Source organism: Lentinula edodes (genome assembly GCF_021015755.1).
Source record: "Lentinula edodes strain Le(Bin) 0899 ss11 chromosome Unknown C8R40scaffold_11, whole genome shotgun sequence".
Classification (NCBI taxonomy): domain Eukaryota; kingdom Fungi; phylum Basidiomycota; class Agaricomycetes; order Agaricales; family Omphalotaceae; genus Lentinula; species Lentinula edodes.
This window is the reverse complement of record NW_025764317.1, coordinates 359,457-387,071: the sequence shown is the minus strand read 5'-3', so window position 1 is coordinate 387,071 and position 27,615 is coordinate 359,457. Positions and strand designations below refer to the sequence as shown.

Below are 27,615 nucleotides of genomic sequence, written 5' to 3'. Positions count from 1 at the left end.
CACTGTAGGTACAAGGAGTGGTTAAGAAAATTGAATGACAGCAATAACAATGTTCGAGGAGTAACATAAACGAATATTAAGGGTATTATGCAGTCACTATATATACCGAATGTCCAGGGAGTCTGAACACTACCGATGGCGGCTGTGCAGAAATGCGAGCTTAGCTCTGATGTTGACCACCATCGACATTCTCGACAAACCTTCCTTTCTCTCCCGGGGCAGGCAGTTTCCCACTCTTTGCAAAAAACGACCCGAATCCTTTGCGACCGACACTCTTTCCACTCTTTCCGCTTCCAGGTGTGCGGGTAGGAGCTTGCTTAGAGTCACTAACTATGACAGTCGTGCCTCCCGGTATTACACCAGCTTCAAGACCCGCCCCTGGTTTGACCTGCTCTGCGTCGGTTTTGGACACACCATGGGCCACCATCTTTCCCTTTCCTTTAGTTTGATTCTTGTCCGCGGCAGCGGCAGAACCAGCAACTCCGAGCTTCATAAACTCCTCTCCTCTAATCCTCAAGAATTCTTCTAGGAGTGCGGCGTTCCGGGAATTGGCCTTGAACGCTGCGAGTACCACATCTCCTGCGAATGGTATCAGACCGACAGCGGCGCTAACCGCATTGTTGGCGAGCATGCGACGAAGAAGCCAGGGTGGAATATCGGCTTGTCGAGCTTTGCGGACGACGAGAAGGTAATTTAGGCTGGCATCTGCTACATCACCAGCGCCCGGGATGATACCAATAATAAATGTCCACCCGAAACGCAAGCCACACAGAGAGAATCCTTTGTCGAGGTAGTGTGCACGACGTTGCACAGATTTAAGGATTTTTGCGTCCCGAGAAGATAAGCCAGGCGGAATTGCACGCTAGAAACAAGCAATCTCAGTCTGGATGGAGTGAGAATTCGAGAAATACTTACCCTTCTGCGACGTTCTTTGCCCTTGGCATCGACATAAGATTCGTACATTGGATCTGTAGGAGCATATTGCTGCAAATGCCTCTCAAAGAGTTTCTTGCCTGCAGAGTTCAAAAAGTGGTCCATGATGGAAGTTGGGTGAAAGTAAGAAAGGAAGAATGGGTGTTGTGTGCATGATGGTCCGTTTTGAGTGATGTCACTTGGATTCAGCGCTGATGTCCACGGTGTGACGACACAAAGAACGGTCACGGGATATTTCCCACAGCCTCAGCGATGAGAGGCTTTTGTTTTCGTCGATTTTAGTATTCGGATGCGCAGTATCTATCTATCAAAATACAGGGTGCTAAATCCAGATACATACAGCAACGGAAGAAAGAAATCACACAAAGACATGAATGTCAAGATCGGGCATACATTATCGTAGTAGGTGATCTCAGTCTCCTGAAAAGTGCCATGAGTGTGATACCCCCTTCCGGACCCCATCTGCGAACGGAAAGCATGAGCAACTCCGCAGTAACCAGAAATTCCCAAATCACTTACTCTCCAGCTGCAACCTCCTGACAGCAGACTTCAAATTCTTCAGAAACCGATACCTCGTCCCACTTGTCGACGACATAATCCTAGAAGAAATTTTGAGTATACGAACAACGCTGGGGGGGAAAAAGACAGGAAACAAACTTCGACAAGCGTCTTCAACTCATCCCAAGCGGACGTAGCCAACAACAGCGCAAAACTTGAAGCCGGCGTTATAGTATTCATCATATGCTCTAACGCAAGCACCGAAAGACCAGGCATCGCATATCGATGAGCGACTTGATACATGGCCAACGCAGACGCCGGAGGCGGGGGAGGAGTCGGATGTATATGGGGATCTGAAGCTGAAACATTGCTAGACCCACGCGGACGTTGTGAGTGAGGAGATACGGGGTAGTGGGAAGCGGGTGGAAAGTTCGATGGTGGCACCGAAGCGAGAGGAATAGGTACATGTTTAGAACGAACAGAAGCGGCAGACATATTAAGAGGTATGGAGCTAGATGTACTGCCAACGCGTCGACTGGCGGAAGAAGTGGGTGCAGTGGGCGAAACGCGTGCTGCACTCGGAGATGTTTTTTGTGCTCCAGACACAATGCTGGTACTTATCCTTGAAACGGATGGGGTAGAAGGTGGAGGCCTGATTTGTGCAGGCTGAACGACCGGGATCTTCGTTTTGCCTGTGGGAGACCTCCGCCCATCGAGGCTTTCTCCGCTAGCAGCACTCCGAGAATCTGCAGCTGTATGATCATCGGTAGGACCATGCTTTGGAAATGTTTTCCAATCCCATTCACCTCCCCGAGCATGCAACCAATGCGCACTCCAGCCCCGGCCAACACCGTCTACAGCTGCTCGTGGATCATCAACTTCTTTAAATAACAGCCAATTAGCATAACAATACTTCAGCAACCAGTAAATGGTCTCAAAGTCCGCCTCCTCCACGACGATAGTGAACAGTTTACGTTCACCATTGGTTGTTACTTGATTTTCGGAAAATGAGGAAGAGAGCATGGTGGCGAAATATTCTGAGCGATGAATGAGGATGTCGGAATGGGCGTAGATGATGCGCTTTCGAGCAGTCATCTCGGGCGCGAAGGGTGATATCGAAGAGTTCGAAGAAGATGGACGAGTACGGGTGATGGGTGACATTTCAGGAGTGAGGTTTGGTGACGGTGGAGGGTCCGCTGCAAGTCGTTCCAGACAAACGAACTGAATATCGCCGGTGTCTGTACTACCATCAACATACGAATCCGTGAGTGAAAATAAATCACTTCATACTGGGGTTATCTAGAGAGGCCTCTAGTCCATCCAGGAGATCTTTCGGAACATAGTACACGGAAGGCTGGGCAGGTAAGGAAGGTCCAACAGGGCAATGAATTTGCACGCAAATCACGAATGAGTCTGTGTCGCCGATTCGTGGGTTCTCCAGAAGCGCTGATAATGAAGGAAGTGCGCATTCTGGAGCGGAATTAGAAGACAAGTAGTGGTTCTATTAAAGAAGGACGCTCACCCCAAACTTCGTTGTCCTGTCTAAACACCCAGTCATGCCAGACTTCAAAAGGCCAATCAGCTCGAGCTCCTCTTTCCCCTGCCCGGTCATCCTGGCATTTGATCCCAGCCATCATCGTTGCAGACATTTCGTATTGCGGATGAGCGAAGTCGAGCGTGAGCGGGGTGATATACAGTGCGAGTCCAGATGGCTTAGCTATTGTCGAGTTTATTTCATTTGTTGGTGCAGTACGCGCTATAGACACGTTCAAATACACGTTCAAAGAAAAGTAACTCGTGCATGTCTACCTATCTCGAGCTTGAACTTGCCATCGCCAATGACAGGAGAGTGTTTTAATATGTCGAAATCGTCCGCTTCGCTAGGAGTGGCATCGGGACCTTCCGGTGATGGAAAGCCTTCGACGAAGTTCCTGAGTTTGCAGACGTCTCGAACGACCCATTCGAAGCCCTGCAAGCGAGCTGTAAATCATGTTATTTATAACTTTCGATGATATCTTACCACGAAGGTCCAGCTCTTAGTCGTCTCTTCAGCTCCTGCATAAGCCATTGTGCTCCCTGTACTTTGCTTTTTCAAAGCAAGATTCGACCAGCCACTGGTTGACGGCGGGCGAGAATTAGGCGTTGTAATGGAACTTGAGCTAGGGAGTGGTCCGACTGAACTTAACGAAGAAGTCGAAGATCTATGAGAGTAACGCAAGAGAGAAGGTGAGGCAGTCCAGGCGGTGCGATTAGGCGAAGAAGACAATGGTGTGGTAGACATAATCGTGGTATGAAAGCCTCACGCGTCTAAACGAAAATCCCACAGTTATGTATCTTGGCGCCACACTTGTAAATATCATATACATAACTTATGAGTTGGTGTACAGTGTAGGTTTACATATGTACAAGCTCAAGGACGATGGAGTCATTTAGCATCAGCGCGACTGAAGGTCAACGGAGGGGCTTCATGATCAACGGAGTTCTTCGGTGTAGACTCTGCCGGAATTTGTGCATGAGGCTCGTGGCGGCCGCTTTCTTGGATGTGATGAGGATGAGGGTGCAGGACCTTGTGGATGAGTTCAGAAACTCCAGTATGCTTGTGATGTTCAGGATCCCCAGAAGCAGAATGCTCTTGAGCAAGAGCAGTTCGAGGACCTCGAGAGCGAGATCGCGACATATTGCCCAGTCCACCTCGACCTGTGCTATGCTAAACATACATAATAACGAGTAAGCAACAATCAAGCACTGGAGAGTGTCATTAGACGCACCACTGCTCCTTCACGGTCTGCTTCAGCTCGTATGAGCTCTTCCTGACGGGGATCGGGGCCTACAGGCGTATGCGAATATGAACCAGCATCTCGAGACGGTGAACGAATATTCCCTGGATGTATAAGATACGTTTGTTGGGAAAGATCAGAATGATTGAGGAAACGAACCTGCGCCTCCCCTTCCCGTCGATATGACTTGATCAGGATGAACAGCGGGCTCTCTGCCTCGAGTTACAGAATAATCATCAGGTCCAGATTTGTGTATGGCAGGATCAACAGCATGGTGAATGTTGCCCAATCCTCCACGGCCAGACGAGGTCTGTTGATAGCGAGGGCGTTAGGGTCACGATAAGGATAGATTGAGGAGAACATGCCATGTCCCGGCCTCGGGAACGAGATCGTTCAGCATTGTTAAGGTCAGTCATTCGGTTCGAAGTTGAGAATGGCGATCGTATGCAGTATAGATGTGAGTGGTAGTTGACAGAAAAAACTTGTCCAGTTTGTCCGATTTATACGCTGTAGTGCTACATTGAAAAATTTCAATGGAAGGCGCAGGAAAAGACCAATATGTCAAACTCCGGCTGGCACTCGTTTCTTTTCCGGTGGCCGGTTAAAATTTTGACTTTACATCCTGGAAGGTCGCAAAACTCGACAATTTAGAACATTCTCGAATCTGGATATTCGAACGTTGGGCCTCGACACAGGCACATTGCTCTATTTTCACCCAACCACGGGAGGAGGAGGAGACTGGAACAGAACCGGAAAAGACTGTCAAGATAGTGGACCATACTGACATCGACCAGATCTAGACTAAAAGGGTCTGTGGTAGTGAAAAATCCCGGAAATTCTTTCAGGAATAGCAAGACAGTTCCACTCAGACAGTATCTCAGACAGTATTTGAAGGTCAGAAAGAGATTCGCATTGCATTTCATAAATTACAAAAAAAATTACTACAAAGAAGAAATACTAAATCCATCAGACAAGCACCCATCTCCCTGGCAAGTCTTCTGAGTCACTCTGACGAGGACCCGGAGAAAAAGCCAAACTTCCTCGAAACTCCCCAAGGAGAGCTATGTTCTCAGTATGAGGAGAGAGTGCGTATATCATCGACTGGACTTGAAGAAGTGGCATTTGTAAAAATGCGAGACTCGGTCAGTTTCTATAAAAAGATCCTGATGAGTATGTTCTAAAGAAACCAGAATGTGGGAGGGCGGGCTTATATAGGTACAAGGATGGTCCGTGCGCAGAAATGCCCACGTGATCTTGTAATCATCCTGTCGCAAGTTATCACAGCGTCCAAACTCATCTTTTAGGATTTTTAAAACCCAATTTCAGTCTTTCCCAATTCTCCCCTGCTCGGGTACTATTTTAATTGCGCGGAAAATCAATAATAGAGCAAAGGCTCTGCTGTCTCGGACTCGGACAATTAATTTAGAGAGCCTCGCGTGACGTCAGTATGAAAAGGTCAATCGCGGAATGCAGGTATATGCTAGCATATATAGGTATATTATAAAGAGCCAGACTTGGTGGATTAGCAATATTTTTCAAAACTCAAGTCATTTCCTCTTCTAACGCTAGTCTTCCCAAGCGTTCCGTTTTTGGCGCTTTATCAAAATACACGTCGTGACCTTTCCTAACACAGGTTCTCTTCTTGTCTTCGGACCACCACCATCTCATAATTTCCCCTCGCGAAACGCGTTCATTTACGATCTTGACCCTATCAAGATGATGTGGGATATTGGACAAACAGATAACCATAGTCCTTCTAATCATGGGTCCCCTGTTATCAGAATGCCCAGCCCAGTGTACGTTCCGAAATTATGCTGACCTATCAAATTTGATCCATATTCCTCCTCCACTTCTAGAATAGGATCGTAAGCTCGGGATCCTTTCGAGTCTGATAATTTCAACTCATATTCTCTTAGGAATCCGATCGGATACGTTCCGGCACCTTCACACTACTCCGAACACCTCGCAGTACCCATGGGCGGAGTTCCGGTTGTTCATTCCTACGCGTCAGAAACCTTCCCCAGTATCATCTTTCTGTTTTCTCTGCTGACAGTGACACTATGCATGCAGAGGTACCATGCCCGAGTAAGCGTTTGACTCTACTTCGGCTTAACAACATTTCGTGCTCAACTTAAGATCAGACCAACGACTGGTGCCCAGTTAGTCCGAACTATCAGTGCGGAAGAGCCTCGTCACCATCATCATCGCCATTATTCGAACCCGCCAGACGTGGATAGAGCTTTACGTGTCCCTGCGGGGGCAGTCATTATCGAAACAAGCCACCGTCATCATCACAAGTCACATCACAAGCATTCCCATAGTGCGGACAACAGCTACCACAACCAACATCAGTCTTATGCACCTCGAATTGAAAGCTCCGGCTCTGGACATCATCACAACTCATATCCATTAACTCCAAGGCCTGCAACGCCAATTCAATATGATCCCCAGCAGCACCGCTACAAAGCATCTAAACCTCTTATGGACCACCCCGCCTTCCATCCGAGTTTCTTATACTCTCGATGTACCGGTCGAAAGAAGGCACTCTGTGTAAGTCTCATTTCCCAGATTTTTCATCCGACATCACATGCCAACTTTTCGTCGCGCAAGATTGGTGTTAACTACCGGGGGGAGCCACACGAACTCCGCGGGTGCATCAACGATGCAAAAGATATGCGCAGGTTTCTCATAAGTAAGTGGGTCTGCTGAGCCAGCTGTCTTTTTCTCTATCAGAGTATCATGCTTACAATCATGTTGAATTATTTAGAGCATCACGGCTACAAGTCCGAAGACATCGTGCTTCTTACAGACGACAATCCTAATCCCCGCTCCCAGCCGACCAGGAGAAATATGATTGAAGCCATGCGTTGGCTGGTACAGAGCGCTCGCTGTCATGATAGTCTGTTCTTTCATTGTTCGTTTGTCTCCAGTAACCTCGTCTATCGTCAGCAAGACCTTGATTCCTCCCCTCCCTCTGTTAGATTCCGGACACGGTGGGCAGACGAAAGATCTTGACGGAGACGAAGTCGACGGAATGGACGAAGGTAAAGATGTTCATAATGTTGTTTTTTAGATTACTCTCTAATCTTACCTCTAGTAATATTTCCGGTGGATTTTCAGCAAAAAGGTCATATCGTCGACGATGTAAGTAATTTTGCCATCTCTCAACCGCTCTACAAATTTTGAACAACATGCAAATATTAGGATCTGTTTAAAATCATGGTATATCCTCTTCCTCCACGAACTCTAGGAAAATTCGACTGAACTTGGATGGTGTACAGGTTAGACCGCTACCAGCGGGTTGTAGGTTGACCGTACGTTCGACTTCATTCCTTTCTGTATCTATCATTTAGTTGTTGTTGTTATAGGCGCTATTCGATGTAAGTCATATTCGCAGGAATATGAACAGCTGAACCTAACAACATCCTTATCTGCAGTCCTGTCACTCTGGAACTGTACTCGGTCAGTATCAAGATAAAACTGAAATATAATGGTGGTCATCTTACATTCTGCTTGCGTGCACCTAGATTTACCGTTCATTGTGCGTCACCCTTTCCCCAAAATGTACTACCTTTGATTTGACTATTGGTTTACTATTCTTCTTAACAGTATTCTGCGTCCTCTCGACTGCGAGGGTCTCATGTCAGCCAACGCGCTAGAGCTCGCAGGAGCTCTCCTGCTGATGTGGTGCGGCTCTCGTTTTCGCACACAAAACTCTGGTTCAATTTTGCGCTAATTCGCTTCACAGATTTCATTTTCGGCGTGCAAAGACGGACAAAAGAGTACAGATACGTTCAAGGGTGGCGTTGCAGTCGGTGCAATGTCCTGGGTAGGTCTACCTCCATTTCGAACCTGCAAACGCGTATTGAATAGCTCACCAGGCGTACTGCGATGTTATGAGTAAGAGAAACATCCGCGTTGCCGTTAAATAAACTGTTGACATTTTCTACAATAAAGCTCGCAACCCGAATCAAACCTACCAGCATATCTTGAAGGAAGTCTAGTATGTGTCTATTTTCTTCTGTACGCGTCTCGAGCTCACGATCATTGTTCTCTCTTAATAGTAATATGACTTACCCCAAATATCATCAAACGCCTCAACTGGGCAGTTCTCATCACATTGTATGTCGTTTTTAGCTCCCGAGAGACTGCACTCATATCAAGACGCTCGCTCTATGTAGGATATGAACCGCAAATTTATAGTCTGAGGCGGTATGGAATGTACCATATCCGCGCGAATCAAGTCGTATCATTAATGCTTCAAATTATGTTCTCTCCCTTGAACTAACACCTAGTCTAGTACTGTATATCTTTGTATCTTATTTTATCCTTCGCACTTTAAACTTCTGTGAAGTCCGAGTTGGTATGTTAGGAATCACTTCAAGCGCCGCAGGCTAAGCGCTAGCTACATCAACTTACAGTCACCAACCTGTCACCAACCACACTTCCGTCAACAGCTCAAGGCAATGACCCAGGGCCTGGCATGTAGAATAATAATAATGTCCAAACAGACTGTAAATAATGAGATGGTTGGATAATAAGAGTGTTCAAGACAGATTTGACTACCCACCAACAAAAGAAAAATCTAGGGTGTGGGAAATTTGAATGGACGAGATTGATGACCTCCAGTGACCTCCATAGTACCACGTATCCATGCTTCTTGCCCTCGTAATCAAGATCTACATTACTGTCAAAAGCTGGCACGATAAACCGTGGCTCCATAGAAATCAATGGGGCAACGTCAAATACCTCTCCTCCAGCCTCGTCCTCAAAATCGCCAGGGACAATGTCGCAGCTGAAGCCGACACTATTTCTTTCATCCGCTCAAATACAAGTATTCCAGTTCCGCATGTCATTGCATCTGACCGCGCCTTTGGAAAAACTTATATGCTTATGCGGAGGGTTAATGGCATGCCACTCCAATTCGCGTGGCGTGATCTAAATGCTGAACAACGCACCAATGTCATTGAACAACTGCGTTCTTTCGTCGCCCAGCTGCGAACCCTGTCACCCACTCTATCCCGCCGGCACAGTGTTGGTGCTGTATGTGCTCTCAATAATGCCCCACTTTCGGACAGCCGCATTGCTTCAGCGCCTGTTGGCCCTTTCCCTAACGAACGTGCTTTCAACGACCACCTCATCGTCGTCGCGGAGCCATACATGGACGAGACGACTCTACCCTCGATACGTGCGCGCATGTCTGATGACCACCGTATTTGCTTCACCCACGGCGACCTCACTCCTCGCAATATCTTCGTTCAAGGAGGCAACGTCACCGCCATTATCGACTGGGAGGAATCTGGGTGGTACCCAGAACACTGGGAGTTTGTCAAGGCCCTGTGGTGCACACTGAAGGATCCTGAATGGCTTTGTGCGGTACGTTATATTGTGGCGGATGACTTCGAGAGGGAATGGATGCTTGACCGAGAGCTATCTGATCACATGGTGGGCGCGTTCTGAGGGTGCACGTGTTCGTGAATGATACTGATTGCCCCGACCATCGCTTGAGTGGCGGTCGACGGCTTGCCAGCACGGGCCAGACATATTATCCTTACTTGTCATCACGACGAGGGTCCAGTGGAGATCCTCTTCCTGGCCCACCGAATACCCAGCGCTCTATTGAATGACAGCAATAGGATACTCTTTGTCACGGCTACTGTTGAACAGCTTCTGAAGCTTGTTCATGGTTGACGAGGGTAGTTGATGCAAAAAGGAGATGAAGATAAGCTTGTGTGTTTGTTGTGGACCAGTTGTGGGTGGATCATCCGTCCTGGAAGCATGTTGAGCACGGAGTCGGAGTATACTGTATTGGTACAGGTTATCTGTCGGTATGCAGTATACCTTGAGACAGAATAGAAACAGACGGAGAATGATGTCATCGTCTGTGGGAAGTGAATTGAAGTGAAGAAGTCCAAGATGAGGAGAGGAGTAGTATTACTAGAATTAGAGAAGGAGTGAATCTTCAAGTTTCAAGTGGTCTCGAGCAGCGTATTGAGACTCGAGACCGGCCGAGAATAAGCAGTAAGTTGACCATAGTTTGTAGACTGGGAGTCCGATAAGATAAGTTTTCGCTCAACCGAGCTCGATGTGGAATGTGAGGAGCAAGTGGTTTCTCTGGGGCACAGCCCCGCTCGGTGGGAGATCACACGAAACGCGATTTTGCTGAGTCTAGAGTGTCAGATGATTCGACACTATAGTAGCAGAGGGAAGGGGGGGTGGGTTCACAAAGAATGAGCTCACACGAATTTCGACGATGGTTCAAAAGCGATAAGCGCCCGCTCTCATCGCCACAATCTTATCTTGTCCCCTGAGAATGCTACCCAACATTCTGATATCTTATCCTCCGCACTTTAACTACTTCTGCGAGGTCGATGTTGGTACGTTAGGAATCGCTTCGTGCGCCGCAGGCATGTTTTAAGATTGTAGAATTAGACTGATGTTACTTGTTTGGGCGAAGGTGCTTATGGTAATCTACATTAGTCCACTACCAAGCGTTTTGCTTTCACATGCGATACAGTCGTAAGACCCAGAAGTGGACATCCGCTACTTCCGAGCCCCTTTGCTAGGGGATTTCCGACCTCCCTTCCCTGCACCAGTACTAGCTGGTGCATCCCCAGTGGCGCCCTTGTTGACGTTTGTGGCAGCGGCGGATTGAACACGAGCAGGGAATGAGCTCTTTCCAGTGTCATTGCCTGCCTTGGCCTTTTAGGAAATTGGAAAATCAGTCAGCGAATGATCATTTGGAAACCTTCTTCTTATTCACCTGCGTAGACTGGATACGAGAAGCGGCAGACGGAGTTGTTGGGCTCTTGGGTGTAGGACTTTTCTTGCTGGCCATCGTGATAGTTGACTACAAGATAGCTGGTGAACGAAGAAGCGTCAAAAGTATTCTATAGAGCATGAGCTGCAGTATACACACTTCGGATAAAAGCGCAAGGTAGATAGTAAATGGGGTTCAGTTGGTTCTTGGGGGTTTTGAACAAGCCTTTTAACCCATTGGAACAATCCATTGTCCGATAGACTTTGCTACCTTATATTTAGATATCATTATCAAGTTCAATCTTTGGTTCAAGATATTTCACGATTGAAAGCGTGATACAGAGGAACTTTCGCTATAGGCACAAGCACGCCATTCAATTTTTGAGTTTGTTAGAACCAAAGCTTCAGGTTGGAGATGGCTTCGACAATTCTACGTGGACCACATGTTTCTTCATAGATGGTCCAGATAAAGAAGACATCCGTAGTCGCAAGAATAGGACAGGACAGTTTGCAAGTCAGCATGTTCAAAACAAGTCGATAAATAACCCCTTCGCAGTCATATCATAAGAATTTTCGGAAACTATAGCGTTCGAAGATGTCCAAGCTTTGAGTCCTAGCGTATCGATAAGTTATTACTCCAAAGACAGGGATAATACTCGCAAAGTTAGTACCGACGATACCCCAATAGTACAAACAATCGAGTAAGAACCACTTAATACGTCTCCCAGATAACATCCGGAAGCACTTCTCTCATTACTAGAATCAGATTGTAAGCATAAACGGAACATGATTCGAAGGTCGACGACATACACTCCCAATGATGATGAGCTTTTTGCTCTTGCATTTTTCCCAGTGGATTATTTGCATCAATTATCACGTCTGGCAACCCCTTTTCCTTATCCTGTTTATCGCCTTCCCTTAACAAGGATAAGTCTATTTCTCTTGAATGCAAAGTCCCTAACATTTGCCTTCGGAGCGGAGATCCAAGAAGGTCATGTATGTACGCGGGACGGAACGTGAGAGGCTCCGGGGAGGGGGAGCAGAAAAATACCTGGCAAACAAATTCAAGCAGCGAAAGATCATAACAGAGAGGAGAACACACGATGTTCATAAAATCGTCCCGAAGTTGTTCCTCCGTCAACGATGTCATAGCGTCAAAGAACGCTTTGCATTGCCCCCCGAAGGCTTTCTCAAGTGTGCGTAGAATCAACCGAGAAGCTTCCGATAACACATAGCCCGCAAAGTTCTACCATCCATTCACTTGAGTTACTTGGTCAAAAATATTATTTCAATTGTACTTACCACAGCTATGACACCCTCTGGGTGCATTACACTTTTCAAGTCCTCCAAGAATTCCACGGAGAATAGCTGTTGTGGAACGCCTCCCCCGGAGAAGCAATCATGTACAACAATGTCGTACAAAGTTGACTCAGTTCCCGGCTTGTGAGATTCATCGTGTTTTCGGGCAGCCCATCCTCGAGCATCTTCTAAGAAAACATTATTGGGTCCAAGATCAGGAAGTCCGAAGAATTTGCGGGCGGCGTTATACACAGCCGGATCGATTTCGATAATGCTAACGTTTAGGTTGTGCCGATGAAATGCAGTCGCTGCGATTCCTGCCCCCAGTCCGCTGTGCATGAATTTTGTCAGCCAACGGGATAGATATCGGGCGATCAGACTCACATTATCAACGCGTTTTCTGGTGCCTTGTGTGTACTGTTGACAAGTCTCGCTGCTTCCTGCAGCACAAATGTGCCATAGATCGAATCTCCTAAAACAACACCTATTGAATCTCTCAAAGGCTTATCGTCTTCTGTCATTACCATAGCTCGTGGACCAAACCAGACCCCACCCAAAAGTGAATGAGCTGCGCGGAGATAGCGCACACTGTGGATAGCCCCAGATTTTTCGTAAGCCTCAAGGTCTTTTTTGGGAGGCGTCATGGCTTCTCCGACCACAATGAGTCCGGTCGTAGATTGGACTGACGAGAGAATTTGAATGCGAACTCCGTCTGCGGTGGGTTTGGGGAGTACGAGCGGGAGTTTGAGAGGATCAGGAAGGACAGGCGAATGAAGTATCCGATAGAAAGATAGAAAGAAAAATAAATTGAAACATGCTAAGGCAGCGAATTTCTTCCATATAGGTGGCATGGATAATGATGGGGATGAAGAGACGCGTTTTTTCTGAACCTTGCTAGGTTTGGATGATGGCACAACAGCCAAAGATCGTGTAAAGTCTGTATGCACGAGTCCATAGTTGATAGTGAGATCAGACAGGATAAGCAACTACAGAGAAAGACCTCATGAGATATGTAATATCACTGGGGAAAGAACCAATACATGCGATCTGACTATTCGACACATCGAATAGGGAGGGCTGGCTGGCTAGAATGCCTGCGAGATACGTGGCTATTGGGTAAGACGCAAAGGGCACGGCCATGTTCATTATTGAAAGTGTAGGTTTTGGGACATCTTTGTGAGACTGAGGTTGGATCAACGAATGATTCCGAGAGCACCATAAGAACACTTACCACAGTACAGTTTGCGATGGCAGATACCAATGGGAGTAACACCACAGCATGTAGAACAACTGGACCTAGATACGGATCCTTCCACCTTGCGGTCCATATTGCAACCCAATACATGGCATTGGGCGCCAGTGCCAATGCCAGTCCCGCGACAAACCATTTCCACTGTAATAGTCTTCTTAGATGTTTGAATGGTTGAAAATGTGGGATCGCTAGGGCTAGGAGGGCGAAATGAGGGAGATATAGTCTGGTTGGGACTGAAGCGTAGATTGGTATCACAGCACGTTCATAGGTGAATAGAACGAGTGAAAGCGTAACGACAAGTGATAGACCATTCAAAAAGGTCTTTAGCAGCAGGCCCTGCGAGCCGCCGGAACTCCGTAGGCTTTCTGGCATGATTGAAGATGAAGAGAGGCACAGAAAACTAACATCATCATGGTGGGAGTGTCGGGATGACGGATCACCTTCGTTGTTAGGCACTCTGGATCTTTCGGAGTCTTCAGGTATACAGTAGTAATACTCGTGAACTGTCTACAATTAATTTTCTACTCCTCACTCGAATTTTCGTTACTTTCTAGGTTGACGACAGTGCGACCTACAAATTAACAATCCCCTCGCCTTTTACTAGGGGATTCCGTGTTGGTCGTACATATAGTCGTTGTTCAAATATTTGGGTTTTCACTTCGCTTTGTGCAAGGTATATTCTTTTTCATTCATTACGTATTGTAGTTTAAGCTCTCAGTCTACATGGCTGTTCGCTCGCAATTGGATTTTTGAGCAACATTGAGTTACAGTATTCCATTTCACAGACCGCTCAGTAGACTTGACTTGCTATGTACCTGCTGGTCGGTATAATCGTACAAATTTTCCATTAAATTCGAAGGTTATTAGCAGAATCGTGAATGGTAAACTCATATGGTAGACTTGTGCATTTGAAGGGTTTTCACAGGTTTAATTTGGATAGGCTTCAAATAGAAGTACGCCTTACGGCGAAGACTTCGTCTGCCGAAGTCGTTTTGGCATTGGTGGGCTGTCGTCCTGAACCATTGGCTCATCGTCCGAATCTTCTAACTGGGTAGCTTGTATGTTAGATTCCAGATTCCGAATAGCAATCTGTTCGGCACCAAATACGATAAATCGTAAGTCTTCGCGCAATGTATCAAGTCCTTACCTTGTGTAAGAAAGAGACTGCTACGATGTTACCTGGATCCAGCACTTGTGCACGTTCAAGATGTGCCATAGCTTCTCGTACAAGACTAGGTTGAAACGTGGTAGCTGTGATTTGAAATCTATGTATCAACTAGAATGCGCTGAGAGCTGAAAGATACGCACACGCCTCGGAATTGCTGTGTTCTTGAGAGAGATAGAAACAAAGAAGGCCTGCGTAAATGTGCAAAACGGGGCTGTCTTGGTATGGAAAGGACGGGAGATATCTAGAAAAGAAGACTGAACATCACAACGGAACTGATTAACCGAGACAACTTACAGTTCTAACTCATCCAGCGCCTCCCTATGTCGACCAGAAAGAATCAGTCGGAATATTAGCTCCTTGATAACAGCTATCCTCTGCAGTCCATACCAATTGTGAACTTCACGCAAGGAATATTCCAAATGCTGGTCCTTACTTGCCAATCTGGATAGTGAAGCATCATATCTCTGAGCAGTTCTATCCTTTTCGCGGAATCATCACCATACGAATTCTCTTCGACGAGATGAATAGCCGTATTCCACATCGTTGTCCAATTGATTTCTTTACACCTCACAAGAATGCTCCAAGCACGACGCGCACGAGGGAGATCATTGCGATGGATAGATAGCTGCAGAACCTCGTATAAACGTCGTATGTGGACCTTTCGTGCTGTCAAAGGCACATTGAGATTCGATGCGGGTGCTGAGAACAAGAACGCGTCTTGCATGCTTTGTATTTTGGACAACATGACCGTCATGACGGAGGCAACGGAACAACAAACTCAAACATCATAACTGCACACTCCCATCATCAACGCCAACTCTACGGAATAGTATTCATCAATATACATATTTATCTCTCCGAGTCTATGGACGATGATTTGACATTCGGAGCCTCTGTATGGGGTGCAGATGTTCCTTCCCCATTCCCTCCTACCAAACCCAAACCTCCAACCCTCTCTTTAGAGGAAGATTTCATTTCTACTCCCAATGGTGATGACGGCTTTGACGATTTCGAAGACTTTGGGCCTACAGAAACAGTCGCAGGAGATGACGATGATTTTGGAGACTTTGGAGACGCAATTGAAGATATTGCTGTAACGCCAGCAGATTTTCCTGAAACACCAATGGCAGGGCCTTCAAATTCGCAGATGAGCACACAATGGGAGCCTCTTAGACTGGATCCATTTCCTGACCGACAACAGCTTGAACGGGACATCGATGAAATCTTAGAGCCAGTGTGGGACGACGAGGAAGCGCAGGAGCAAGTTTTCACCAAGGACGGAATACGTGAAATCGAAGGTGTCAACCAGATTCTTGTAACAAATGAAAGGTATGTCAAAACTCTGTTTCAGTCTTTTCTTTCTCGTGATCTTGGATCTGCAGTCGAGAATTGTACAAAATGCTTTTCAGAGCGCCCCCAGCAACCAAACCTCCGAACTGGACACGATCTCGAATACGAAGGCAACATCTTATCTCACTAGGCATACCCGTTAACCTGGACGAAGTGCTACCACCCCATGCCAATGGAAAGTCCCTTCCCCCACTACAAATCACTACCCGACCCATGTCTGCTCCACCGGGTCCAAGGAACGTGCCAGTGTCTGCAGTCATCCCTTCCTCCGCAAGCCATTCGAGAGCCGGCTCTCGTGCACCTTCTCGCACAGGGTCTCCGCATCCATCCAACTCTGCCCGCCCTAATCAAAGCCATTTTGGTCCGAGGCCGGTCCTAGACGAGACCAAAATATCGGAACTGCTGGATCTTGATATGGGTAAGACAGCCTTTGATCTCAATTTAGAAATAGAGGCTAACGAGCGCTCCAGAGGATCTGACACTGGAGCCGCTAGGAGCTCTAGAGCGACGGCTAGAAGAATTCCGCACCCAGACGGCCACTACGAATACACTGCTCACTTTCTTACTGCAAACGCGGGACGCTCTGCAGCAAGATTCAGAGACATACAATGGCCTCATTGCGGAGCTTGTTGGGGAAGCGCAGAGGATAAAATCAGGGAAGAAATTACCAGCTAGAAGGGGAAGTGGAATGTAAGGTGTCTCTTCTAGTTCGTAACCGTAAGCGGAATCTGTAGGACAGACTTTATAGATGGTCTGCAAATCACGATTGTCTGGCAGTAAAAAGTAGTCGTGCATCGATCCCAGTTATGGTAAATAGACGAGAAGTCGCACAAAAATGAAGTAATAATCGCCCTGTATTCGCCTAGCAGTAGCATTTTAGGCCTCCGCGTAAAAATTTCTTTTGTTTCTCAGTGGATCAGATGACTATAAGTACGACCAGGCTGTAGATACATACGTGGTATGTTTCTGTAGAAATCACACATAGTCGCATTGGCTAGCCACTGTACGCAGCGACGAGCACAGATCTCTCCCTTCCTCACGTCATATGTTTTTGTCCAAGGCCTCTTTCCTCGGACTCGATGAAGGTTTACTTACTACAGGAGGATTCGACTCGGAAAAGGAAGGAAGGACTCAAAAGGCTAAGCGTTCTGTACATGGCGGAATATGAAAATACACCACAACTTCCAGTTCAGAGATATAAGCGCCGAAGAAAGTTTGCGCGCTAACTAACTAACTCTTTTTACAAATTGATATATCTCTTAGCGTGTGGACTGGCGGAGGGCTCAGACTCACATTTCTCCAAAACGGTCACTTGAACTTATGCCATTATGAACATTTCACATTCGTTGCCCTCATATGTCACTGGAGTGTCCTTCTCGTTTCTAACCACAGAAGACGTTCGTCGCATTTCCGTCAAGCAAATCGTCAACCCAGTACTTCTCGATGACCTAAGTCGACCTAATGCTGGGGGACTATATGATCCTGCTTTGGGGCCCAGCGATCGTCAAGATGTGTGCGTATCTCTACTTATTCAGAACTCTCGGGACAAAATCGAACTGATCTTTCCGTTTGTATAGTTGCGCGACCTGCCGTCTCAGTTATTTTACATGTCCAGGTCATTTTGGACACATCGAACTTCCTGCGCCTGTGTTCCATCCGCTTTTTTTCCCCAACATGTACAACTTACTGCGAGGTTGCTGTTTATGGTGTCACAAATTCAAGTTGAGTAGGGAAAGTGTGAGTAGGCACCATCCTATCTGCAGATATTTTTTAATAGTTATACAGTTGGCAAAATATGTTGCAAAATTCAGGTTACTGGAGTACGGTCTTCTGGAGCCGGCTCAAGCTTTGGACAAGATAAACCGGATGGTGAAGCGCCGAGAAAAGGTCAAGAAGGGAAAAGGCAAACAAAAGGCTGGAACAGAGGAGGAAGATGAGGAAGACGATGAAGAGGAAGATGTTGAAATGACAGCAGCTGATGATGACCAAGAGTACGAGAAAGAAGATGCTTTCCTGGGGAGAATCAATTTCTTTGTGACTTTGATGCTCGCTCGTGCCAAGGCAGCGGGTGGAAAAAGAGGCAGCTACAAGGATGGTCTTGTGTATCAGTATCGAAAAGAGCTCATCAACGAATTCTTAAAGGAGACAATACTGAACAAATGTCGGAATTGTAAAACGTACGTGATTCATCCTCTTCGCCAGTGCTGGACGCTGACATCTCGTCGATGAAGGCCCGCATTCACGTTCCGAAAAGAAGGTCATACCAAGGTTATAGAATATGATCTTTCAGAGAAGCAGAAAAGGTCTGTTTTGAAGAAGCGGCCGGACGTCCTAACTCTAGACAAAGGTCCAATCAATACTACCAAACCTCAAAATAACATAGCCTCTTATATGGATAATGAAGATGCGGAGATGTCTGACGCGCCGGACTCGGAAGGGGAAGGAGATTCCTTAGATGAAGAGGATGAGGAGGACGAGAACGAGGATGCAGTGAATGAAGACCAGCCTAAAGACTCCGATGGGAAACCTCTTCCTCGCGCGGCCAATGGCAAAATTAAAACAAAACGTGGTCGAAATGAACGCGTCGTAGCTCCCGAAGAATGTCGTGCCCATCTCCGACGTTTGTTCCGGAATGAACGCGTCATCTGCGCCTTGCTCTATGGCAAACACGGCTGTTACGCTAAACTCACTTCTGAGGAACTATCTGAGGCCTCTGCCGATATGTTCTTCTTGGATGTCATAACCGTCGCTCCAACACGATTTCGTCCACCAGCAAAGATGAACGAGGTTCTCTTCGAGCATCCGCAGAATGATCTTCTTGCGCGAGTGCTCAATACTTCCTACAGGCTTCGTGACTTTAACGACGATCTACGGGCCGCTTCCCAGAAGGGGGCAGATTATGATGAGAAGAAGCGACAAAAGGTGATGGAGCAACTGCTCGCAACGTTGATCCAACTGCAAGTGGATGTGAACAGCTTTATGGATAGTAGCAAGAACCCTCAGGTGGTGAGACAAGGAAAGCTTCCTCCTGCCGGCGTTAAGCAGGGATTGGAAAAGAAAGAGGGACTGTTCAGAAAACATATGATGGTACGTGTCGTATTAGTTCAGATTCGTTTGTCTTAAACACACATACTTGCAGGGAAAAAGAGTTAACTATGCTGCTCGTTCCGTCATATCACCCGACGTCAATATCGAACCAAACGAAATTGGTGTTCCTCCTGTGTTCGCCAAGAAGCTCACGTTTCCAGAGCCGGTAACTCCCGCCAACTTTCATGAAATGCGCGCAAGAGTCATCAATGGTCCGCGGGGATATCCTGGAGCAACCATGGTCGAATATGAAGACGGAACTCAGATTTCTCTCGTGCGTCTCGCTTGCAGTATCCTTCAACGTCTCCTGAATGCATCACTGTTCCATAGGATAAGCTAAGTGTTGACCAACGAACAGCTATCGCCAATCAACTACTCAAACCTCAAGAAGACAAGGGAGCAACGTTAGGAGGCCGTCGAGGTCTTTATACTAGGACGCCGGCCATCAACAAGAAGGTGTATAGGCATCTTCGTGACGGAGATATCTTAATTCTGAATCGTCAACCTACGCTGCATAAGCCGAGTATGATGGCTCATAAGGCGAGAGTTCTGCAGGGGGAAAAGACTATTAGGATGCATTATGCGAACTGGTGCGCACACATGCATATCGGCCTGGATTGTTTTGTTTACTTTATTATTATTATTTGATTTTTCCAGTAACTCTTACAATGGTATGATCTTGACGCTCTGACAATAGATCCTGAGACTAATCCTTCTCCCTTCGTTGAAAAGCGGATTTTGACGGTGACGGTGAGTGCAAATTTGAAGCACATTTTTACAACTAAGGCCATTTTTAGAGATGAATATACACTTTCCTCGTGAGCCTTTTCTACCTCTTCCAACCGATCGCGCCCGCTGAACCATCTTCTACAGAAAATCAAGTTGCTCGTGCCGAAGCCGAGATGATCGCTAACACAGACAACCAATACCTTGTCCCGACGTCAGGAAATCCTCTTCGTGGCCTGATTCAAGATCACGTTGTGGCAGGTGTTTGGATGACCAGTCAGGGTGCCCTTTTCAGCCGAGAGGAATATTTCCAGCTCCTGTATGGTGCTCTGAAGCCTGAAGAAGAAGGTGTAGATGGACATCGCCTAGTCACACTGCCACCTGCTATTTGGAAGCCAAAGCCACTCTGGACTGGAAAGCAGATTGTGAGTACATCGGAGCACATTTCCAGATTTAAACGTGCTCATTTCCTGCCAAGATATCCACCGTGTTGAAAAATATCACCCCCGAAAATATGGAGGGTATCAACCTCCATGCTGGTACAAAGGTTCCCGGACATCTATGGGGAAGTGATTCAAAGGAGGACCAGGTTGTGTTTATGGACGGCGAGCTTCTTTGTGGTGTGCTCGACAAGGCGGCATTCGGGGCTTCCGACTTTGGTATCGTCCATTCAGTGTACGAGCTATATGGAGCTGACATTGCTGGGAAGCTGCTCGGCATTCTCAGTCGGCTTTTTACCAAATTCTTGCAGCATCGAGCGTTCACATGTCGAATGGATGATCTTATGTTGACCCCAGAAGGAGACCAAAAACGGACAGAGATATTGCAGGAGGGCAAGAATCTAGGTACGAAAGGAGCTATCGAGAACTTCCCCTCACTCGACAATCTGCCGCCACACGAAGTACCCCAAGCGCTGAAGGTGCTATTGCAGGAGGTTCTGAGGGATGACAACAAGATGGCTGGACTTGATATGACGGTTAAAAGCGGACTTTCGAAGCTTACTACCAGTATCGAGAAAGCAGTCATGCCTTCTGGTCTACTTCGCCGTTTCCCACATAACCACATGCAAGCCATGACACTTTCTGGAGCAAAAGGAAGTGCGGTGAATGCTCGACAGATCTCCTGTGCGCTCGGGCAACAGGAATTGGAGGGTCGACGTGTCCCTGTCATGGTCAGTGGAAAAACTTTGCCTTCGTTCAAACCCTTTGAAACGAAAGCCATGGCCGGTGGGTACGTCGCCAGTCGATTCTTGACAGGTGTCAAGCCGCAGGAATTCTACTTCCATTGTATGGCCGGGAGAGAGGGTCTCATTGATACTGCCGTCAAGACCTCCCGTTCAGGATATCTGCAGAGATGTCTTATCAAGCATTTGGAGGGAATTCGTGTCCACTATGACAACACCGTCCGTGGCAGTGACTCCTCTGTCTACCAGTTCCAGTATGGAGGCGATTCCCTGGACGTGACGAAGCAGAAACACATTCGACAATTCGAGTTCATTGCCAGAAATGAGAAGTCGTTTGTTAACAAGCTCCGTCCGAAGAGCATTCTTCCATTTGTCGCGGGAGACGACGCCACTGTCTACATGAAGAGTGTGATTAAGCGCAAACCCGCGAAGAGACATGGAATGGACCCCTGCCTGGCGTTGTACAGCCCGTCGAGATATCTAGGAAGTACTTCGGAGGCTTTTGCGGATGCTTTGAAGCACTATACGAAAAAGAACCCTGATAGATTGATCAAGGGCGACTTCGAGGAAATGTGGAGCACTAGGAAGACACCGTTGAGCGCGGGGACTTTCCGTATGCTTATGCATGTGAAGTACATGCGGAGCTTGGTCGAGCCGGGAGAAGCAGTCGGCTTGCTGGCTTCGCAGGGGTAGGTGTCTTCATCCGTGGTCTCGCGAGACGCTAACGTTGGCATTCTAGTGTCGGAGAGCCTTCAACACAAATGACACTCAATACTTTCCATTTCGCAGGTGAGTAGTTTCTTCATTATCACGCCTTTCTTGAGCCAGAATGGAACTCATGGAACTCAAAATAGGACACGGTGCTGCCAACGTCACTCTTGGTATCCCTCGCCTTCGGGAAATTGTAATGACCGCATCTCAAAAGCCAAAGACTCCTTCCATGAACATGCGAATCCGTACTGGAATACCTCAGGAGGATATAGACGTCTTCTGTAAACGGGCGAGCAAGCTTACACTTTCCCAGCTCGTGGAAAACGTTACAGTCACAGAGCAACTCCAAGCTGAGGGCGATTCCCGAAGAATGCAGTATACAGTTTGTATTAACCTGTTTCCGAGGGAGGAGTATGAAGCCGTACATGACGTCGAACCGGACGAAATTCTGAATGCTTTTGCAGTCAAATATCCGCTCATGCTGAAGAAGGAGATGACTGCAGAGATGAAGAAGCTCGATGACGATTTGAAAAGTCAAATTGCCCAGTTGGGTAAAGGGAAGAAGGAGAGAGGAGATCGTGGAGAGCCAGCAGATACTGGCGATGGCGACGAAGAGGGCGCAAGTGGTACAAAAAGAAGGAACGATGACGAGGGGAGTGAAATTGGGGATGGGGATGCTGATGATGAGAAGCGCGCCAGGCAAAAGAAAGAGCAAGCAACGTATGAAGACGACAGTGAAGATGAGGATGAGGAGATGGGAGCGTACGATGATGATGAGCTGGAAGCGGAACTCGCAGATGGAGAGGAGAATGAAGGTCTTCAACAAGATCCAACAGATGTCAAACGTGTTTCACAAAGCTTCAAGAACCGAGTCAAACTTGTCGGTGATTCCTTCCAGAGGAACTTCACTCAGGCAGTATCGTTCGCTTTCAACGAAACCCAGTGTACATTCCAACTCGATGTGAGTCATGCTAATATTTGCTGGGCGGTCCAAAAATTTAACAAGCGTTTTCAATGCCAGCTTGCGTCAGATATGCCCAAATTACTCTTCGTTGGTATCATTGAGCGAACTTGTCGTTCAACGGTCATTCGCGAAATTCCAGGCATCACAGACTGTTTCCAAAACAAAGAGGAGGGTAAAAAGGGCGAAGAATCTGTTGTCAAGGTATCGTTGATATCAAGGTAGCATCTCGCGATCGTTTACTCATAATGTTTCCAGCTTACTACTAACGGTTCCAACTTCCGTGGTCTTTGGGAATTTATGGCTGACTCGGATGAGAGCATCATCAACGACAACGAGGTTTACTCTAACGATATCTACGCAATTCTAAAAACTTATGGAGTCGAAATGGCAAGGGAGGCCATCTTGCGGGAAATGAGTGGTGTATTCGGGATATACAAGATTCAAGTGGATAGACGTCACTTAGAGCTAATAGCTGACTACATGGTATGTGATGGGCATTTGTGGATGTTGGATCTAAAGCTAATCCGATTTCAGACATTTGAAGGCGGTTACAAACCGTTCAACCGCAAAGGGATCTCCACAAATTCATCACCTTTATTAAAAGCTTCGTACGAGACGACGGCTGCGTTCTTGTCGGACGCAACCTTGTACGGGGATTTTGACGATCTCACGACACCATCTGGTAATATTGTTTTGGGGCGCCCGAATCAGACTGGAACCGGTGTATTCGATGTCCGGATGCCTACTGAGCCACGGTAGCATGTTGTTCTACGCATTGTTCGCCGCAAAAGTAAATTCATTGTCGATGTAATTTTTGTTGATTTGAAATGTCATCTCTATATGCACCCGTAATACTGCTGCAGGTTCTATTTTTTGAAAGAAGAATTTAACAAAGAATTGCTCGTACACAGATGGTTCTGTACTGAAACTACGGAGGCGATTGACGCACTTGTCGCGAATAGTCACTGTCACGCGACACTCACGTGAAAGTCAAACTAGGGGTTTCAGGGGTCATCCAAGTTTAATTTTTCCTTTAGTCGCCACTTTGTTGCAACAGCCACAAAGTTCACATCATTATCTTTCTTTCCAACGATCATGTCGCTATCAAAGTCTACTCCGCGACCTGGCCCGCTTTGTGAATGGTCTCTCGACCGTTTTCTACCTTCGAGTTCCAACTCGACACAGGGCAAGCTCAGTAGCAACAGTCGTCCTAACAAAAGACCGCTTTCTCCTGGTGGTCCAAGCCTTTTCAGCCCGACTAAGAAGCGCATCCTTACACAAGAAGGCATCTTCTATCCTGAAAAGACGATGAAAAGTCCTTTCCGAGGACGGAGCACCCCTGGAGGTAGTTTTAGTGATCTGCTACGAGCCCCTGATAGTCCTGCGAAAAAGTTGGAATTTGGAAGCGCAAAGCCTGCTCATCAGCCGCTGTATATCTCCGACAGCTGCGAAGTCACTTCTTTTTCCAGCCTTCCGCGGCCCTCGACCCCAGTCAAGGCTACTCTCAACAGCCGCTCCTTGGCTTCCTCCCTTGATCTTGTGCCAAAGACGAACCCAAAATCAACGCCGCGTCATGGTTTCGACGACGATGACTTCTTCTCTACGCCGGAGAGGCTTCCCCTTTCACTCGCACGTCCTCCGCCCCTGGCTCCATTCACGTTGCTTTCTCGTGAGCTTCCGCCTCCTTCAGATCCACAATCGATCCATTATCCCGGCTTCGTGGTGCATCGGGATGCACATGTTACTGTGCTAAACCCCACAGCTGTGGAATCTCTCATGAAAGATTGTAAGGAGCGTGACGAATGGAAGGAGAACCTCGCCCCCAGGAAGAAGATGAAGAAAGTCGTCATTGATTCAGTTGACAGTAAACCAATGTTGATGACCCCAGAGGCGAAGAAACTTGAAATGGAACAGCTAATCAAGGCCAAGTCGACGCCTGCTACACCTCGGAAGACCGCAGCAAAGGAATGGCAGGAAGACACTAGTCCCACACCTCGTCGCACCGGTTTACGCTTCCAGGCTGGTACGCCAGCGATTTCAGAGGAGGAGAAAAGACAGAGACGGCGGATGCTGAAGGATGAGGTTGAAGCTGATAGGATGGATGAGGACATGTAAGGGGAGCGGCTTTGAATTTTCTCAAGGCTATCGTACTCGGGGTCAAATAGTCGAGCAAAGTGTCGACGTATTAATCTCATCCCTGGATCCCACCTATCTACTCGCCGACTATCTATGTTCTTTTCATTTCTACTTTTTCTACCCTTCCTACAATGTATCTGAGTGCATCTGTCTCTGTGAATATTCGCGCTATTTCCACTTTACATGACTGCATAACTATATAGTGCGACCTGTACTTATTCTTGATTTAACCAGCCTAGCTATTCATCTTGATTACTGAGTACTGAATACGGCAACGGAGAGAATATTTTGATCTCAGTGGACCACGTGCACATGAAATGACACGTCGACCTTTCAAAGTTTCATCAGAGTTTTCTCTGTCCTATAGATTCATTCTTAGAGCCTTCAACGCTGCATTTCTTTACACGGTGTCCCTCTCTCTCAGCATGTATAGAGTCTCCGTCCTGCTGCTCGCCTTCTTTTGGGCCATATCATTTGTCGCCGCCCAGTTCTCATTCTTTGACCAAATGTTCGGCCACCAACAGCCTCAACAACAACAGCAACCTCCTTCCGGAGGATCCCAATGGGCTTCGAATATAGAGAGTGGTATGCTCGTAGTTCATTTTCGTGAAACTTTTTCTGATAACGCTTTTCATCTGTTTGTTTTCTAGTCTCTTGTTCCCGATATCTATGCCCCACGCTCGATTGTGTCGCAACTCCTCACGATTGCCCGTGTCCTGACCAGGAAGATGTTAAATGCATCATACCAGATGCCGATGACAAGACTGTTGGAACTGTTGTTTGTGCGAGGGGACCAGACGCTTGTCTATCTGTGGAACGGTTAATCTGGAGATTGGCAGGGCGGTAGACTGTGGAATCAGAGTGTGCTTTCTATTCCCCGTGGCCCTTGCGATGTGCTTCACATTTGGAATTGATAACTTATATTAACATATTAGACTACAGTCGGTGGAATTATGTATAGATTGCCATTAACCACCGAGAACATTCGTACATACATAAAAGGCTCAAAGCTCAGCGCACCCCATATTCATCCATTATTTAATACCTCAAGTGTGCAGCATGATACTCTTCCTCGACCTCATCCTCGTCAGACCATCTGTCAGGAGTCTCGGGAGTCTCCGAGTCATCGTAAAAAGAGTCGGTATCGGAGGGCGTTGGGTGCGAATGATAAGACGAAGGAGGCAAAGGCGAAGGAGGTAAATGTACTAGGCGAGGAGAAAACACCGGTTGACGAGGGGAGTATGCCCGTTCGAAGTGCTCCTTTTCCGAATACTCGCTGTCTGGTTTACCGCGAGGACTGCGCGGGGCAAAAGGACTATGAGGGGCACGAGGGGAGACCTGATGTTCCGGTACTTCCTCGCGGTGATAGTCACTCATGTAAGCCTCGTCGTACAAATCATCCACTGGACCTGGCGGAGAAATTTCAATCTGGGGGCAAGGCGAAGACGGAGGCTTGGGTGTTCTAGGAGCCACAGTCATATTATCTTCGAGGACAGCTGCAGTGATCCAGTCAGGCTGAATGGTAGGGGCAGGAGCTTCGCGAGGCTCTTGAATCATGGAAGGATCATTCAGATTGACTGGGGTTAAGAACATTAGTGAAAATTATTCGCGAGGATGAGATTGCGAGGCTAACCTTGATGATGGACTCGAATTGGACGCTAGAAATCTGAAGTTGAAGCAATGAAACTTGAAAAATATCAGGATCGCGCTCACATTGGCAGCCGGATTCTGCGTTTTCTCTATTAATATCCTCCAATTCTCTGGATCACCCTCCTCCATCGCGATTACATGACTGCGGGCAGTGAATCCACCAACCAGACCAAGGTTGGTCATGCAAAGCAGACATTGGAACCTCTGCAATCCAGCAGATGCCGTGTGAAGACCTTGCTGACGCAAAGCATCTACCATGTGCGGATACGCTGCAAAGACGACGACGGTAAGGATGAAAGATACCAGCCAAATTATCGTCATGATATAACCAACAAAGACGACCGTCGGAAAATAGGTCGGTTCCTCAATTGTGCGCTCCATTCGGGAAAGAACAAGTACACCGGTGAAATACAGCAGCGTGAAAAGGCATAGTGGGGGTGTCAACCAGAGTGAACAATATCCGAGGTCAAGGAGCGAGACGATTAGGAGCAGAAATGAGATGAAGATGGATGAGACTATGATATAGAGCAGTGATCTGGGGATAGTGATTTCGTCCTGCTTAACCGGATGAGGGAAAGCAGCAGAAATTGAGAAAGACGATAAGGCAGGATTCTGCATTCCCACCGCAATTTGATGTACAATGAAGCAAGTGGGCGGCTCGAAAGGAAAATGGGTAATTTCAAGGGTGACCAGCACCAGAGAAATTGTTGAAAAAGTTTCTCTTCGTTGGGAGTGACCAGCACGTCGGGAAAGCCGCAGAAAAAATACTCACGCGATGGTTTTATAACCAAAATTACCAAAGCATCGCCACAACACGCAGTTTCGGCACCGGCTTGCAATGAGTTTCAGAAGAATACTTTTGAGATTTCTGTTATTGCGTTGATTTTCCATCTAACTTTTATTTTTTTAAAACAAAATTGAAGTAGCAACTCATAGGGCAGGATGGGGCTTCAAAAATTCGGAGATTCAAGCTCGAAAAGCAAGTCTCCAGAAACCCAACAGGTTTGTTTTTCAAAATTCGATGATTGATAGTACAGATCAAATGAGATTGATGCCATGATGGCCAGTGATTGGTCACGTATAACAGCATATAACGCAGAGCACAGAGCAGTACTTACGAGA

The 27,615-nt window shown here is 47.0% G+C and overlaps 13 protein-coding genes across 13 annotated transcripts; 6 read left to right on the top strand and 7 right to left on the bottom strand.

Annotated features, from left to right (window-relative positions):
- Positions 1-160: 160 nt before the first annotated feature.
- C8R40DRAFT_1168914 (uncharacterized protein) lies at positions 161-1,038 on the bottom strand (the record flags this gene model as incomplete). The annotated part of the gene is made up of 2 exons (XM_046231272.1): positions 161-862; positions 916-1,038. 2 exons carry the CDS (start codon positions 1,036-1,038, stop codon positions 161-163), a joined length of 825 nt encoding a protein of 274 aa, XP_046088086.1.
- Positions 1,039-1,310: 272 nt separating this feature from the next.
- C8R40DRAFT_1159882 (uncharacterized protein) lies at positions 1,311-3,499 on the bottom strand (the record flags this gene model as incomplete). Its single annotated transcript, XM_046229946.1, has 7 exons — positions 1,311-1,395; positions 1,453-1,532; positions 1,591-2,669; positions 2,722-2,901; positions 2,954-3,187; positions 3,241-3,400; positions 3,452-3,499. The coding sequence occupies 7 exons, from the start codon at positions 3,497-3,499 to the stop codon at positions 1,311-1,313; spliced, it is 1,866 nt and encodes a 621-aa protein (XP_046088085.1).
- Positions 3,500-3,856: 357 nt separating this feature from the next.
- Positions 3,857-4,608, bottom strand: C8R40DRAFT_1168912 (uncharacterized protein; the record flags this gene model as incomplete). Its single annotated transcript, XM_046231271.1, has 4 exons — positions 3,857-4,138; positions 4,200-4,312; positions 4,368-4,518; positions 4,570-4,608. 4 exons carry the CDS (start codon positions 4,606-4,608, stop codon positions 3,857-3,859), a joined length of 585 nt encoding a protein of 194 aa, XP_046088084.1.
- A 2,081-nt stretch (positions 4,609-6,689) lies between these two features.
- Positions 6,690-8,662, top strand: C8R40DRAFT_1183123 (peptidase C14, caspase domain-containing protein; the record flags this gene model as incomplete). The annotated part of the gene is made up of 14 exons (XM_046232980.1): positions 6,690-6,758; positions 6,819-6,908; positions 6,978-7,122; positions 7,190-7,252; positions 7,306-7,352; positions 7,413-7,430; positions 7,490-7,522; positions 7,577-7,588; positions 7,646-7,670; positions 7,736-7,749; positions 7,818-7,895; positions 7,957-8,041; positions 8,166-8,211; positions 8,273-8,662. The coding sequence occupies 14 exons, from the start codon at positions 6,690-6,692 to the stop codon at positions 8,343-8,345; spliced, it is 798 nt and encodes a 265-aa protein (XP_046088083.1). The 3' UTR covers positions 8,346-8,662.
- A 199-nt stretch (positions 8,663-8,861) lies between these two features.
- Positions 8,862-9,668, top strand: C8R40DRAFT_1041440 (kinase-like protein; the record flags this gene model as incomplete). The annotated part of the gene is made up of 1 exon (XM_046224000.1): positions 8,862-9,668. One exon carries the CDS (start codon positions 8,862-8,864, stop codon positions 9,666-9,668), a length of 807 nt encoding a protein of 268 aa, XP_046088082.1.
- A 1,016-nt stretch (positions 9,669-10,684) lies between these two features.
- C8R40DRAFT_1041204 (uncharacterized protein) lies at positions 10,685-11,081 on the bottom strand (the record flags this gene model as incomplete). Its single annotated transcript, XM_046223979.1, has 2 exons — positions 10,685-10,910; positions 10,972-11,081. Coding segments are annotated over 2 exons (336 nt in total), but the record flags the coding sequence as incomplete, so codon positions are not given.
- Positions 11,082-11,362: 281 nt separating this feature from the next.
- Positions 11,363-13,946, bottom strand: C8R40DRAFT_86669 (S-adenosyl-L-methionine-dependent methyltransferase). Its single transcript, XM_046236493.1, has 7 exons — positions 13,498-13,946; positions 13,311-13,448; positions 12,651-13,252; positions 12,270-12,597; positions 12,070-12,213; positions 11,778-12,018; positions 11,363-11,723 (listed from the first exon to the last, which is right to left on the bottom strand). The coding sequence occupies exons 1-7, from the start codon at positions 13,888-13,890 to the stop codon at positions 11,680-11,682; spliced, it is 1,890 nt and encodes a 629-aa protein (XP_046088080.1). The 5' UTR covers positions 13,891-13,946; the 3' UTR covers positions 11,363-11,679.
- A 707-nt stretch (positions 13,947-14,653) lies between these two features.
- On the bottom strand, positions 14,654-15,410 carry C8R40DRAFT_1041502 (uncharacterized protein; the record flags this gene model as incomplete). Its single annotated transcript, XM_046224005.1, has 4 exons — positions 14,654-14,769; positions 14,827-14,927; positions 14,981-15,060; positions 15,120-15,410. 4 exons carry the CDS (start codon positions 15,408-15,410, stop codon positions 14,654-14,656), a joined length of 588 nt encoding a protein of 195 aa, XP_046088079.1.
- A 141-nt stretch (positions 15,411-15,551) lies between these two features.
- On the top strand, positions 15,552-16,730 carry C8R40DRAFT_1041442 (uncharacterized protein; the record flags this gene model as incomplete). The annotated part of the gene is made up of 4 exons (XM_046224002.1): positions 15,552-16,015; positions 16,069-16,284; positions 16,321-16,454; positions 16,507-16,730. The coding sequence occupies 4 exons, from the start codon at positions 15,552-15,554 to the stop codon at positions 16,728-16,730; spliced, it is 1,038 nt and encodes a 345-aa protein (XP_046088078.1).
- A 542-nt stretch (positions 16,731-17,272) lies between these two features.
- On the top strand, positions 17,273-23,574 carry C8R40DRAFT_1144649 (RNA polymerase I largest subunit). Its single transcript, XM_046229501.1, has 16 exons — positions 17,273-17,549; positions 17,614-17,773; positions 17,822-18,213; positions 18,268-19,123; positions 19,176-19,397; positions 19,454-19,713; positions 19,781-19,794; positions 19,856-19,873; positions 19,921-19,941; positions 19,997-20,274; positions 20,328-21,721; positions 21,772-21,821; positions 21,887-22,704; positions 22,750-22,902; positions 22,963-23,190; positions 23,242-23,574. The coding sequence occupies exons 1-16, from the start codon at positions 17,365-17,367 to the stop codon at positions 23,464-23,466; spliced, it is 5,274 nt and encodes a 1,757-aa protein (XP_046088077.1). The 5' UTR covers positions 17,273-17,364; the 3' UTR covers positions 23,467-23,574.
- Positions 23,565-25,149, top strand: C8R40DRAFT_1096896 (uncharacterized protein). Its single transcript, XM_046227755.1, has one exon. It carries the CDS (start codon positions 23,803-23,805, stop codon positions 24,820-24,822), a length of 1,020 nt encoding a protein of 339 aa, XP_046088076.1. The 5' UTR covers positions 23,565-23,802; the 3' UTR covers positions 24,823-25,149.
- Positions 25,150-25,268: 119 nt separating this feature from the next.
- C8R40DRAFT_1041307 (uncharacterized protein) lies at positions 25,269-25,690 on the top strand (the record flags this gene model as incomplete). The annotated part of the gene is made up of 2 exons (XM_046223988.1): positions 25,269-25,428; positions 25,494-25,690. The coding sequence occupies 2 exons, from the start codon at positions 25,269-25,271 to the stop codon at positions 25,688-25,690; spliced, it is 357 nt and encodes a 118-aa protein (XP_046088075.1).
- A 126-nt stretch (positions 25,691-25,816) lies between these two features.
- On the bottom strand, positions 25,817-27,326 carry C8R40DRAFT_1096894 (uncharacterized protein). The gene is made up of 3 exons (XM_046227754.1): positions 26,557-27,326; positions 26,477-26,501; positions 25,817-26,420 (listed from the first exon to the last, which is right to left on the bottom strand). The coding sequence occupies exons 1-3, from the start codon at positions 27,109-27,111 to the stop codon at positions 25,882-25,884; spliced, it is 1,119 nt and encodes a 372-aa protein (XP_046088074.1). The 5' UTR covers positions 27,112-27,326; the 3' UTR covers positions 25,817-25,881.
- Between the last annotated feature and the right edge of the window lie 289 nt (positions 27,327-27,615).

What these genes read in the sequence shown, in the direction of transcription:
- C8R40DRAFT_86669 (XM_046236493.1), bottom strand. Translation starts at nt 13,890, where the DNA reads ATGCCAGAAAGCCTACGGAGTTCCGGCGGCTCGCAGGGCCTGCTGCTA. An exon ending in CCATCGCAAACTGTACTGTG is followed by an intron (nt 13,449 to 13,497) that starts GTAAGTGTTCTT and finishes ATCCAACCTCAG; the next exon opens with TCTCACAAAGATGTCCCAAA. An exon ending in ATGTGTCGAATAGTCAGATC is followed by an intron (nt 13,253 to 13,310) that starts GCATGTATTGGT and finishes CTTTCTCTGTAG; the next exon opens with TTGCTTATCCTGTCTGATCT.
- C8R40DRAFT_1144649 (XM_046229501.1), top strand. Translation starts at nt 17,365, where the DNA reads ATGAACATTTCACATTCGTTGCCCTCATATGTCACTGGAGTGTCCTTC. An exon ending in TCTGGACTGGAAAGCAGATT is followed by an intron (nt 20,275 to 20,327) that starts GTGAGTACATCG and finishes TTTCCTGCCAAG; the next exon opens with ATATCCACCGTGTTGAAAAA. An exon ending in AGCTAATAGCTGACTACATG is followed by an intron (nt 23,191 to 23,241) that starts GTATGTGATGGG and finishes ATCCGATTTCAG; the next exon opens with ACATTTGAAGGCGGTTACAA.
- C8R40DRAFT_1096896 (XM_046227755.1), top strand. Translation starts at nt 23,803, where the DNA reads ATGTCGCTATCAAAGTCTACTCCGCGACCTGGCCCGCTTTGTGAATGG.
- C8R40DRAFT_1096894 (XM_046227754.1), bottom strand. Translation starts at nt 27,111, where the DNA reads ATGCAGAATCCTGCCTTATCGTCTTTCTCAATTTCTGCTGCTTTCCCT. An exon ending in CGCAGAATCCGGCTGCCAAT is followed by an intron (nt 26,502 to 26,556) that starts GTGAGCGCGATC and finishes TCAGATTTCTAG; the next exon opens with CGTCCAATTCGAGTCCATCA. An exon ending in AATTCGAGTCCATCATCAAG is followed by an intron (nt 26,421 to 26,476) that starts GTTAGCCTCGCA and finishes TCTTAACCCCAG; the next exon opens with TCAATCTGAATGATCCTTCC.